At 44.7% G+C, this 13,429-nt stretch overlaps 1 protein-coding gene across 5 annotated transcripts in view; it reads left to right on the top strand.

Moving 5' to 3' along the window:
* CPN1 (carboxypeptidase N subunit 1) overlaps positions 1–13,429 on the top strand; it is a 96,253-nt gene that overhangs the window by 19,238 nt on the left and 63,586 nt on the right. For 2 of the 5 annotated variants that reach the window (XR_008846253.1, XM_056530068.1), the window contains exons 1-2: positions 2,246–2,574; positions 10,405–10,601. Coding sequence is in view for 4 of the 5 variants with exons in the window: in XM_056530068.1 (XP_056386043.1) it covers positions 2,355–2,574; positions 10,405–10,601 (417 nt within the window). In the remaining variant the exon portion in view is untranslated. Of the gene's footprint in view, positions 1–420; positions 512–2,245; positions 2,575–10,404; positions 10,602–13,429 lie in introns of those variants that run through there. The other 3 variants (XM_056530073.1, XM_056530071.1, XM_056530072.1) reach the window with 3 other exon arrangements.

The following is a 13,429-nucleotide window of genomic DNA, read 5'->3' as shown; positions in this document are numbered from 1 at the left end:
ATCCCTTATCCAAAGGAAAGGGGTTAAGATGTCTGATCACAGGGGTCCCGCCGCTGAGACCTCCCACGATCTTGGCTGCGACACCCCATACATCCGATGCACGGAGCGAACTTCACTCTGTAACGGATGACTGGCGATATTGGGCGGAGGCACGCCCCATCCCATAGACTTGCATTGAGGGGGCATGGCCGTAACATCACGAGACTCTGGCGCTCCAGCGCTGCACCCAACACTCTAAATCAGGGGTCTCAAACTACCGGCCCGCAGGCCAATTGCGGCCCGTGGACAGAAATTTTGCGGCCCTCTGCCCCCGCCCCGTACTGTGTGAAATGTTGCGGCCCGCAACTCCTTCCCCGGTGACCCCCCCCCCCCCCCCCGTACTCATCTTTCTGTTCTGAATCTGGCAAAGCAGGGGTTGGAGTCACGTGACGTCAGCGGCGACGACGACGTGGCGGGCCATCCGCACTGATCTGGTGCGACGTGTCTGCTCTGGTGCACCTGACTGACCCTGGTAAGTCAGTACTGCCAGGGAGAAAAAGGGGCGCTGGGGGGCTTCTAACCTCTGGTGGTGGTGGTGGGGGAGTGTTGCTGATGTCTCAGCAAGTGTGCAGGCCTGCAAACTGAATGATTAGGGTGTTACTTGTCTGTCCACCAAACCCCACAACCCCCCGCAGCAGTAGTACCCCCCTAATCTGTCAGATGATGCTACTATCACGGGGGGGTTGGGGGGGTAGGGGGAATGGATGTTGCTGGGGGATGATGGGGGTGCTACTGCTGGGGGGGTGTTTCAGGTGGATGATGAGGGTAGCATCCCAATCATCCAACAACACCCCCCCAGCAGTAGCACTCCCATCATCCACCAGCAACAACCCCCCCCCCACAGCAGTAGCATCCCCATCATCCACCAGCAACACCCCCTCCCCATTCCTCCTACCCCCCTTTGGTAATAGCATGAGCTGACGGATGATGGGAGGGCAACTGCTGGGGGGCGGGGTGTTGCTGGTGGATGATGAGGGGGCTACTGCATCCCAATCATTCAACAACACCCTCCCACAGCAGTAGCATCCCCATCATCCACCAGCAACACCCCCCCAGCAGTAGCACCCCCATCCTCCATCAGCAACACCCCCTCCCCTTTCCCCTACCCCCCCCCCCCCTGTGGTAATAGCATGATGAGGGCATTATATGTGAGGGACACATGATTAGGGCATTCTCTGTGAGGGGCACATGCAGCCCAGCCTCACCCAGCCGCTACCTCCAGTGGCCCCCAGATAATTTGAGTTTGAGACCCCTGCTCTAAATGAACGCTGGGTGCAGCAGGGAGATCATGGGGATCCCCTATCCTTTGGATAGGGGATAAAATGTCTAGGGGCAGGGTACCCCTTTAAGGAGAAACATTTCCGCTTTAGTCGCTTAAAGGGGTACTCCGGTGGAGAACATTTTTTTTAATCTATTGGGCCCAGAAAGTTAAACAGATTTGTAAATGACTTCTATTAAAAAAGCTTTACCCTTCCGGTACTTTTTAGCAGCTGTTTGCTACAGAGCAAATTCTTTTCTTTTTCAATTTCTTTTTTGTCTTGTCCACAGAGCTCTCTGTTGACACCTGATGCCCGTATCAGAAACTGTCCAGAGCAGGAGAAAATCCCCATAGCAAACCTATGCTGCTCTGGACAGTTCCTGATACGGGCATACGGTGTCAGCAGAGAGCACTGTGGACAAGACAAAAAAGAAATTAAAAAAGCATACAGCTGCTAAAAAGTACTGGAAGGGTAAAGATTTTTTAATAGAAGTAATTTACAAATCTGTTTGACTTTCTGGCACCAGTAATAATGTTTTCCACCGGAGTACCCCGTTAAGGCTGGAATCATACATTTTATGCTAAATACAATGCGCCAAAACCCTAATGTCTGAGCATAACACATGTATGTCCTGAAGGTGTGCGGAACATGATCCCATAGTAGTAAGTGATGGGAGCAGCCGCTAGGTATGGACGCCGCCTCATCCTACAGCTGGATATTGACTGTTTGCAGACTTGTTAATAAATGAGCAGAGGTCAGCGGTGCTTGCTTCACCTGGTGGGGGCTGCAGGGAGGAGGGAAGCAGAGGGGAAGGAGGAGGGGGGGGGGTTTCCTCAAACAAATGCTGTAAGTCACTCTGTAGGATGCTGTCAAGGGAGGAGTTCTGCAAAAATCCCTTTTTTCCTTCTTAGTCCACCTCACATACTTCCATGGGCTGCAGTGGGCTGGCACTTTTCTATGTAACTGGAGCAGACTAGTTGCACTTCACACTTGTAGGGGACAGGACGCCTCTGTTACATATTTTATGGAAACTTAAGGGGGAAAAAAGCTGAAAGAATGAATGTGAAGTTGTGTGCGCTCCTCCTTGCCCTCCTGTGTAAGGTGGCAGTATCAGTCAGCTTTCACTACCACCGCTACCTAGAGCTAGTCCAGGCTCTCAATGACATCCACAATGCCTGCCCTTATATCACCAGGATCTACAGCATTGGAAGAAGCCACCAAGGGAGGCACTTATATGTCATCGAGTTCACCGACCAGCCTGGCATCCATGAGCTGTGTAAGTATCAGGGGGTCCTGGCATGACTTATGTTGGTGATGGATTATAGTGATGGAAACGTAAGCGCCGATAATGTACAATGGTATTATACAACATTAGATGATAGAATATTGTTATATGACATATGGGCTCAATGTGTATAAAACTCATAAAACGAATCAAATAATTATCAGGATTAGAACATAACTCATAATAACACATAGAAACACAGAATGTGTCGGCGGATAAGAACCATTCGACCCATCTAGCCTGGTCAAAACTTATGTTGAAATATATTTATTTATCTAAATATCGGTCTATCTTGTAAGTATCTATGTCATATCTGTTAATGGAAAAGTAGCAATAGGGGAACAGGGGTCTTGATGCTTTAGGGGGCCCAATGGGTCCCTCTGTTCTATATGATCATTGCAGAATGTATTTATCTATCTATCTATCTCATATCTATCTATATATCTATCATATATCTATCTATGTATCTATCTCATATCTATCTATTTATCTATCTATCTATCTCATATCTATCTATCTATCTCCTATCTATCTATCTCATATGTATCTATCTATCTATCTGTCATATTATTTATTTCTTATCTATCTGTTTATTTAATACCTATCTATATACTGTGCTCCCTCAAGGTACAATATTAATTGGTTCCAGGACGACCATTGTATGTTGAAACCATAACTCTATGGAAACCTGTTAATTGGATAGGAAAAAGTAAGGATTAAAGAAAAATAAATAGATAACTATAAAGTAAATCCTTCCATATAAAAGTAAGAAAGATCTGCTGGAGCTGTAATCACTGTCTATGTAGAGGACATAAGCTTCTTCAGGGTCCTGTACAGTACACAGTGTCCTAAAAAAGTAATGGAGCTGCCCCCCACCTGGTGTCCAGAGGAACAGCTAACCCTGGCCCAGGTAAAGAGCAGTACAGAACATGTAATACCTCCCTGTACTGTAGGGGGCGCTACAAGACACCAATCAGTGCATATGCTTCAGTAATACAGGGGTTTTACCAGTGAGATGCCAATTCTAATTGGTCGGTTCTTCCAGCCATTGACATGTATAACAGATCTGGACTGTCTGTAGTATTGTATTTGGAGTCTGGTTTCAGATTACAATGGTCCAGAAAAGAACATTGTATGTTGGAAATATTGTAAGTTGAGGGATCACTGTATTATATATGTATGCGTGTTTATCTTCTATCTATCATTCTACCTGTCTATGTATCTATCTATCTATCTCTATCTATCTATCTCTATCTATCTATCTCATATCTATCTATCTTCTATCTATCATTCTACCTGTCTATGTATCTATCCATCTATCTATCTATCTATCTATCTATCTATCTACCCTTACCTACCTTATGACAACTCCTACTCTGACCCTCCACCACTTAGAACTTTTCCCATCTTAAATACAACTTAAAGTTGATTTCCAGGAAAAAACTTTTTTTTATATCAACTGGCTCCAGAAAGTTAAACAGATTTGTAAATTACTTCTTTTAAAAATTCTTAATCCTTCCAATAATTATCAGCTGCTGAAGTTGAGTTGTTGTTTTCTGTCTGGCAACAGTGCTCTCTGCTGACATCTCTGCTTGTCTCGGGAACTGCACAGAGTAGAAGAGGTTTGCTATGGGGACTTGCTTCTACTCTGGACAGTTCCTGAGACAGGTGTCATCAGAGAGCACTTAGACAATATAGAAAAACTCAACTTCAGCAGCAGCTGAAGTACTGAAAGGATTAAGATTTTTTAATAGAAGAAATTTACAAATCTGTTTAGTTTTCTGGAACCAGTTGATATATATATATATATATATATATATATAAAAGTTTTTTCCTGGATAACCCCTTTAAGGTTAGGTTCCAGCTATGGCTCTTTAGGGAATCAATGAATTTCCCAGCAGGACAGATGACTGATGAAGAAGAAAGCAGCAGTGGGGAAATCACCGTCCTGTGCCGGCTCCGTACAGACCATGGTCATATAGAGTGACAGCAGAAGTCACCATGGTCCTTGTCACCTACCATTGGACCTATAGGTTTTATATTAATGTTATCAGGATGGGTACACAGAAGGCTGGATGTGTTGTCGCTCTACATTGATGGCTGTTTTGTGTAGGGGGAATTGTTTGCATTCCTCCATGAACAATTGCCCCATTTAATTGGCACCATTGTCTCCAGGATTGCCCAGAGGTGAGGCTTATCTCTTCAGCTGTTTTATTGTCTTTGAGTCATGTGGATCGGCCATGGCTACTGTTCAGCACACAGTTCACACATAACAAAAAGTATTTATAGGAGCAATTAGAGATAGGGGAGATTGGGGAGAATGGGAGATTGTGGATGTTTACACCACTGCTGTACTAAAAACACTGTACATACACATTTAAAAAAAAAAAAAAAAATATATATATATATATATATATATATATATATACACACAGTACAGACCAAAAGTTTGGACACACCTTCTCATTCAAAGAGTTTTCTTTACTTTCATGACTATGAAAATTGTAGATTCACACTGAAGGCATCAAAACCTTGAATTTACACATGTGGAATTATAGACATAACAAAAAAGTGTGAAAATATGTCATATTCTAGGTTCTATCCACCTTTTGCTTTGATTACTGCTTTGCACACTCTTGGCATTCTCTTGATGAGCTTCAAGAGGTAGTCACCTGAAATGGTCTTCCAACAGTCTTCAAGGAGTTCCCAGAGATGCTTAGCACTTGTTGGCCCTTTTGCCTTCATTGAGTTCAGGTCTGGTGACTGTGGAGGCCAGGTCATCTGGCGCAGCACCCCATCACTCTCCTTCTTGGTCAAATAGCCCTTACACAGCCTGGAGGTGTGTTTGGGGTCATTGTCCTGTTGTAAAATAAATTATGGTCCAACTAAACGCAAACCGGATGGAATAGCATACCGCTGCAAGATGCTGTGGTAGCCATGCTGGTTCAGTATGCCTTCAATTTAGAATAAATCCCCAACAGTGTCGCCAGCAAAGCACCCCCCCCCCCCCCCCCACACACACCATCACACCTCCTCCTCCTCCTTCCACGGTGGGAACCAGGCATGTAGAGTCCATCCGTTCACCTTTTCTGCGTCGCACAAAGACACGGTGCTTGGAACCAAAGATCTCAAATTTGTACTCATCAGACCAAAGCACAGATTTATACTGGTGTAATGTCCATTCCTTGTGTTCTTTAGCCCAAACAAGTCTCTTCTGCTTGTTGCCTGTCCTTAGCAGTGGTTTCCTAGCAGATATTCTACCATGAAGGCCTGATTCACATAGTCTCCTCTTAACAGTTGTTCTAGAGATGTGTCTGATGCTAGAACTCTGTGTGGCATTGACCTGGCCTCTTATCTGAGCTGCTGTTAACCTGCGATTTCTGAGGCTGGTGACTCGGATGAACTTATCCTCCGCAGCAGAGGTTACTCTTGGTCTTCCTTTCCTGGGGCGCTCCGCATGTGAGACAGTTTCTTTGTAGCTCTTGATGGTTTTTGTGACTGCACTTGGAGACACTTTCCACCTAGAATATGACATATTTTCAGTTGTTTCACACTTTTTTGTTATGTCTATAATTCCACATGTGTTACTTCATAGTTTTGATGCCTTCAGTGTGAATCTACAATTTGCATAGTCATAAAAATAAAGAAAACTCTTTGAATGAGAAGGTGTGTCCAAACTTTTGGTCTGTACTGTATATATATATATACATATACAAATGGCGGCCACCACATACAGATGGAGAATGACTTAGGAGGTGACAGCACGTGTAAATTTCTAGAGCAGTGTTTTTCAACCAGGGTTCCTCCAGCTGTTGCAGAACTACAACTCCCAGCATGCCTAGACAGCCTTTCAAGACCAGTATTTCCCAACCAGGGTGCCTCCAGTTGTTTGCGAAAACTACAACTCCTGGCATTACCGGACAGCAAAAGGCCGTCCATGCATGCTGGGAGTTGTAGTTTTTTTTAACAGCTGGAGGCACACTGGTTGGGAAGCACTGACAGTAGTTAAAGGAGTACTCTGGTGCAGGAACATTTATCCCCTAACCAAAGGTTAGTCAGCGGCTGTAATGCCCCCTCCATGTAGGAATAAGTGTCTGATTGCAGGGGGTCCAACCGCTGGGAACTCGCGCAATCTTCTGCACGGTGCCCTGTCCCTCTCCAGGAACGGAGCGTGTCGACCCCCGCATGAAGCATCGGCCATTATGTCCCCCCCATGTATCTCTATGGGAGACCCGGAGATACCCGAACGCTATATCTTCTGCTCGCCCATAGAGATACATAGAGGGGGCATGTCGGCCACTGTTCGTGTGGGTGTTGACACAGTGCCTTTGTTTGGGGAAGGGAAGGGGGGGGGGGGATCGCAGGTGGATAACCCCCTTTAAACATAACGCAATTGACAGGGGCGGACACCGTCAGCAGAGGGCCCCTGTGCAAAGAATGTGCCTGCCCCCCCCCCCATATGTCACAGCTTATTCAGGCCCCCACATTAGGTAGCATAGTTTCCCCACATTAGGTAGCATAAATTCCCCACATTAGGTAACAGTTTCCCCACATTACGTAGCATAGATTCCCCACATTAGGTAGCATAGATTCCCCACATTAGGTAGCATATATTCCCCACAATAGGTAGCATAGATTCCCCACATTAGGTAGCAGTTTCCCCACATTAGGTAGCATAGATTCCCCGCATTAGATAGCATTGTCCCCACATTAGGTAGTATAGTTTCCCCACAATAGGTAGCATAGATTCCCCACATTAGGTAGCAGTTTGCCCACATTAGGTGGCGTAGATTCCCCACATTCGATAGCATAGCCCCCCCCCAACACACAGACACACACACACACACACACATAGGCACACTTACATGTCCTGCGCAGCGCTTCTCCTCTCTGGCGGCGGGGTCTGACGAGTGACGTCACTGCGCGGGTCTGCGGAAGGACGTCAGTTGCATGACGTCCCTTGTCAGACCCAGGTCGGCCCGCTGCCCCCACACGCAGGGCCCCTGTGCAGCTGGTTCAGCGTATGTCCGCCCCTGGCAACTGATGCCCCAACTGATGGCAATGTACATCAGTTGTCATTTGTTGTTCAGCATCCGACATCCATTATTTCTGAACGCCAGAATGCAACAAGGTGCGTTCCCCGTCCGGTGTGTTTAACCATCCAAAATGAGATGCCGGATGAATGTGAACTGTCCAATTCCAATGCATGGGATCAGTTCTATCATCAGTTTCCCTCCTATGCTTTTTCTACAGCCCTATAGGGAAACACTTCTGGACAACAAACATATGTAAAGGGGCCTAAGACATATGTCTGACAGCAAGTTTGTTAACTGTTTGCAATAGCAACTAGCAGAATTGTGAATGCAGCACTGGAGTACACTACAGATTTCAGGATCAGCAGAAGATAGTTAATGTAATGTATTTACAAAGCAACTCAACTTTATTGCAGATGGTATACATATATGTCATGATTATGAGTGTCCAATACCTAGGAAACCAAATCCTAGTCCCAAGCTTAAAAGGGGTATTCCAGTGAAAAAAATATTTTTTTCATATCAACTGGCTCCAGTAAGTTAAACAGATTTGTAAATTACTTCTATAAAAAAAATCTTAATCCTTCCAGTACTTATCAACTGCTGAAGTTGAGTTGTTCTTTTCTGTCTGACAACATTGCTCTCTGCTGACATCTTTGTCTGTCTCAGGAACTGTGCAGAACAGAACGGGTTTGCTATGGGGATTTGCTCCTACTCTGGACAGACAATAGAAGTAATTTATAAATCTGTTTAACTTTCTGGAGCCAGTTCATATGACAAAAATAGTTTTTCACTGGAATACTCCTTTAAAATCACAGCTTCTACCTTAATGCGCTTACCCTAGTGTGGCATTTGGTTAGCTATAACACATCATGGTGAGGGACAATGAATATATTAAAGGGGTACTCCGGTGGAAAACCTTTTTTTTTTTTTTTTTTTAAATCAACTGGTGCCAGAAAGTTAAACAGATTTGTAAATTACTTCTATTAAAAAAATCTAAATCCTTCTAGTACTTATTAGCTGCTGAATACTACAGAGGAAATTAATTTCTTTTTGGAACACAGAGCTCTCTGTTGACATCACGAGCACAGTGCTCTCTTCTAACATATCTGTCCATTTTAAGAACTGTCCAGAAGTTTGCTGTCTGGGCATGCTGGGATTTGTAGTTTTGCAACATCTGGAGGGCCACAGTTTAGAGATCATTGTGCAGTGGTCTCTAAACTGTAGCCCTCCAGATGTTGCAAAACTGCAAATCCCAGCATGCCGAGACAGCTGTTTGCTGTTTGGGCATGCTGGGATTTGCAGTTTTGCAACATCTGGGTAACTACATAACTACATACCTTCGGTGATCAGTACATGCTGCGAGTTGTAGTTTTGCAACAGCTGGAGGCACACTGGCTAGGAAAACACTGGCACAGAGAAAGAATATTAGGATATATTAACTCTACAATGTACCTTCCAGTCCATTTTAAAGGGGTACTCCCATGGAAACCTTTTTTTTTTTTTTTTTTAAATCAACTGGTGCCAGAAAGTTAAACAGATTTGTAAATTACTTCTATTAAAAAAATCTAAATCCTTCTAGTACTTATTAGCTGCTGAATACTACAGAGGAAATTAATTTCTTTTTGGAACACAGAGCTCTCTGTTGACATCACGAGCACAGTGCTCTCTTCTAACATATCTGTCCATTTTAAGAACTGTCCAGAAGTTTGCTGTCTGGGCATGCTGGGATTTGTAGTTTTGCAATATCTGGAGGGCCACAGTTTAGAGATCATTGTGCAGTGGTCTCTAAACTGTAGCCCTCCAGATGTTGCAAAACTGCAAATCCCAGCATGCCGAGACAGCTGTTTGCTGTTTGGGCATGCTGGGATTTGCAGTTTTGCAACATCTGGGTAACTACATAACTACATACCTTCGGTGATCAGTACATGCTGCGAGTTGTAGTTTTGCAACAGCTGGAGGCACACTGGCTAGGAAAACACTGGCACAGAGAAAGAATATTAGGATATATTAACTCTACAATGTACCTTCCAGTCCATTTTAAAGGGGTACTCCCATGGAAACCTTTTTTTTTTTTTTAATCAACTGGTGCCAGAAAGTTAAACAGATTTGTAAATTAGAGATATAGGGATATATTCCCCCACCTCTCTGCTTCCCACCATGCATCTGATGAAAGGTCACATGACCTGAAACGCGTCATGCTTGGCGCTGATTCCTGGAATTTTAAATGTTTGTCTTATTGAAGTCTCTCCATGTCGATGATTTTATGTGGTTCCAATAAAGGTGAAGTTTCATAATCGCTGGCATCTACCTGCTTTCTTCGTAGATTTGTAAATTACTTCTATTAAAAAAATCTTAATCCTTCCAGTATTTATTAGCTGCTGAATACTACAGAGGAGATGGTTTTCTTTTTGGAACACAGAGCTCTCTGCTGACATCATGAGCACAGTGCTCTCTGCTGACATCTCTGTCCATTTTAAGAACTGTCCAGAGTAGGAGAAAATCCCCATTGCAAACAAGTGCTGCTCTCAACAGTTCCTAAAATGGACAGAGATGTCAGCAGAGAGCACTGTGGTCCTGATGTCAGCAGAGAGCTATGTGTTCCAAAAAGAAAAGAATTTCCTCTGTAGTATTTAGCAGCTAATAAGTATAAGATTTTTTTGATAGAAGTAATTTACAAATCTGTTTAACTTTCTGGCACCAGTTGATAAAATAAAAATAAAAAAAGTTTGCCACCGGAGTACCCCTTTAAATATCTCAACTAAAATATCTTCCATTTTCTCCATAGTGGAGCCGGAATTTAAGTATGTCGCAAACATGCACGGCAATGAGATCCTGGGACGGGAGCTGCTCATCCAGCTGGCTGAGTTTCTATGTGAGGAGTATCGCAATGGCAACCAGAGGATCATCAGCTTAATCCAAAACACCAGGATACATATCATGCCTTCTATGAATCCAGATGGATATGAAGTAGCAGCCGACCAGGTAAGGTTTGGTGCTTTCAACCTCTCATCCACAGCAGAATGTCCCTCTTGCTTTAATCTTGATGGGTATTGTGAAACGTGAAATAATTCTACTTGTAAAGCTCTTCAAAGGAGCAGCGGAAGTAAAGATCTGTCACTTGGTGTAAAATGCGTCAGCACAAGTTCTCATCAATCAGAATCAAAGTGTCCTCCAGGTGTTGGGCAGGAATGTAAAGGAATATGTCTTTCTTTGTTCCTTTACCCCCATTGGAGATTTAAGAAGGTAGTGCCCCCATGGGCAATGCAAATGTTCTACAATGCTGTTTCCAGTGTGAGCCACATAAAAAATAAAAAAAATGTAAAAAAATCTGGGCCTTAGGCCCCTTTCGCACCGCCGGTATACTACGGCAAATTTGGCTGTCAAACTCCCTCTTTTTATGAATTTTTTTTTGCATTTTGCCGGCCGTAATTTTGCCGAAGCAAAATTACGCCCAGCAAAATGCAAAAGACAGCCAGCAGTGTGAACGTAGCCTTAGACACACCTTTGTTGGCACTATTATAGGGAACCAAAAAACTAGACCAAGAGCCATCCAAGCATTAGGTTAGGTTCACACTGTGGAATCTCTGGGCAGAAATTCTGCCAGAGATCAAGCCGGCGGCACTAGGACCGCGGGGACTACATTGTCGTTCCCATAGATGGGAATGCATTTCTGAGCAGATCTCCCAAAAGATCCACCCAGAAATGCATTGCAGTCTATGGGGGCAGCAATGCAGTCTGCTCGGTCCTAGCACCGCCGGCTCGATCTCCAGCAGAAATTCTGCAGTTTGAACCTAGCCTTAGAAGAACAAGATCACTACATGCAACATCAGGAAGAATCAGGAGAATATCCTATTTTCCATAGGATCAGGTTAGGGTCTATTCCAGTGATTCCCAACCAGGGTACCTCCAGCTGTTGCAAAACTACAACTCCCAGCATGCCCGGACAGCCTTTGGCTGTCCGGGCATGCTGGGAGTTGTAGTTTTGCAACAGCTGGAGCCACCCTGGTTGGGAAACACTGGTCTATTCACAGAACATAATTTCCGCTTGCGGAATTCCGCCTCAAATTAAAGCTCATAGACTTCTATAGGATTCCGCACTCCCATTCACACTTCTGAATTTCCGGTGTGAATGAATTTCCATTCAGAAGTGTGAATGGGAGTGCGGAATCCCATAGAAGTCTATGGGCTTTAATTTGAGGCGGAATTCCGCAAGCGGAAATTCTGCCGTGTGACTAGGCCCTTAGGCTGGGTTCACACTACGGAATCTCTGGGCAGAATTTCTGCGCGGACAGCATTGCCGTCCCCATAGATGGCAATGCATTTCTGGGTGGATCTTTTGGGAGATCTGCTCAGAAATGCATTGACATATATGGGGACGGCAATGCGGTCCGCGCGGTCCTAGTGCCGCCGGCTTGATCTCCAGCAGAAATTCTGTCCAGAGATTCCACAGTGTGAACCTTGCCGAATTTCTGCCTAGAAATATTCCGGGCACAGATTCCTTCTGCAGCAGGTGCTTTCACCATTGACAGCAATGCAGTCTGCGTGGCACATGTTCATTCATCCGGTGGGTCCGGAACATTGAAATTCCGTAGTGTGAATGGGTCAACAGAAAACCCATTCACACCAATGTTTTTTTTTTCATGCAGCGGAATTTCCAAGCAGGGTTTCTGAGCAAAATTTCGTGCAGAAATTCCATTGTGTGAACGGGCCCTTACTGGGCTTTGAGGGTCTCTTAGTAGGTACTGAGTTAGTAGGAAGATTTGGCTTGCACCTGAATTTCCGAAGTGTGAATTCATTTCCATTCAGAAGTGTTAATGGGAGTGCGGAATCCCATAGAAGTCTATGGGCTTTAATTTGAGGTAGAATTCTGCAAGCGGAAATTCTGCCGTGTGAATAGACCCTTAGGCTCGGCTCACATTATGGAATCTCTGGGCAGAATTTCTGCTGGAGATCGAGCCGGCGGCACTAGGACCGCGCGGACTGCATTGCCGTCCCCATAGATGGCAATGCATTTCTGGTTGGATCTTTTGGGAGATCTGCTCAGAAATGCATTGACATCTATGGGGACGGCAATGCAGTGCATGCGGTCCTAGAGCCGCCGGCTTGATCTCCGGCAGAAATTCCGTCCAGAGATTCCACAGTGTTAAGGTCCATTTGCACTACAGAATCTCTGCCTAGAAATTATCCGGGCACAGATTCCTTCTGCAGCAGGTGTTGTCACCATTGACAGCAATGCAGTCTGCATGGCGCATGTTCATTCATCCGGTGGGTTCGGAACATTGAAATTCCGTAGTGTGAATGGGGCAACAGAAAACCATTCACACCAATGTTTTTTTTTCATGCAGCGGAATTTCCAAGCAGGGTTTCTGAGCAAAATTTCGCGCAGAAATTCCATTGTGTGAACGGGCCCTTACTGGGCTTTGAGGGTCTCTTAGTAGGTTCTGAGTTAGTAGGAAGAGTTTATTGCAATGCTTTTTGAGAAAAGCTATGCTCAACAGTGCTCCTCCAGAGGAAAGAAAACATTCCCCATAGTGCCACCTATTAGCACTGGGCATTACTGGGGAAAATTTTGCATACCTTGTGCAGGGAAGCAGTCGTCCATAGTGTGGTGCTACAGGTGGAATGTGGGTGAAATGTACAGTTTTTGACGCCAGGGAAACATTAACCTACATGTTCCGAGCATGAGATAGCTTCTCCTGGGCCAAGTGCGGTAATAGTTACAGATAACTATCTTTACTGAAGCAGGAATGTTGTTAAAATCCTCACAGTACAGACTTGTGCAGAGGGAAGTGCAGAATGAACCCGGGAAG

This window comes from Hyla sarda, chromosome 7 (assembly GCF_029499605.1).
Source record: "Hyla sarda isolate aHylSar1 chromosome 7, aHylSar1.hap1, whole genome shotgun sequence".
In the NCBI taxonomy this organism is placed as follows: domain Eukaryota; kingdom Metazoa; phylum Chordata; class Amphibia; order Anura; family Hylidae; genus Hyla; species Hyla sarda.
The sequence above is the reverse complement of the archived record's forward strand: the minus strand, read 5'-3'. Positions and strand labels throughout refer to the sequence as shown.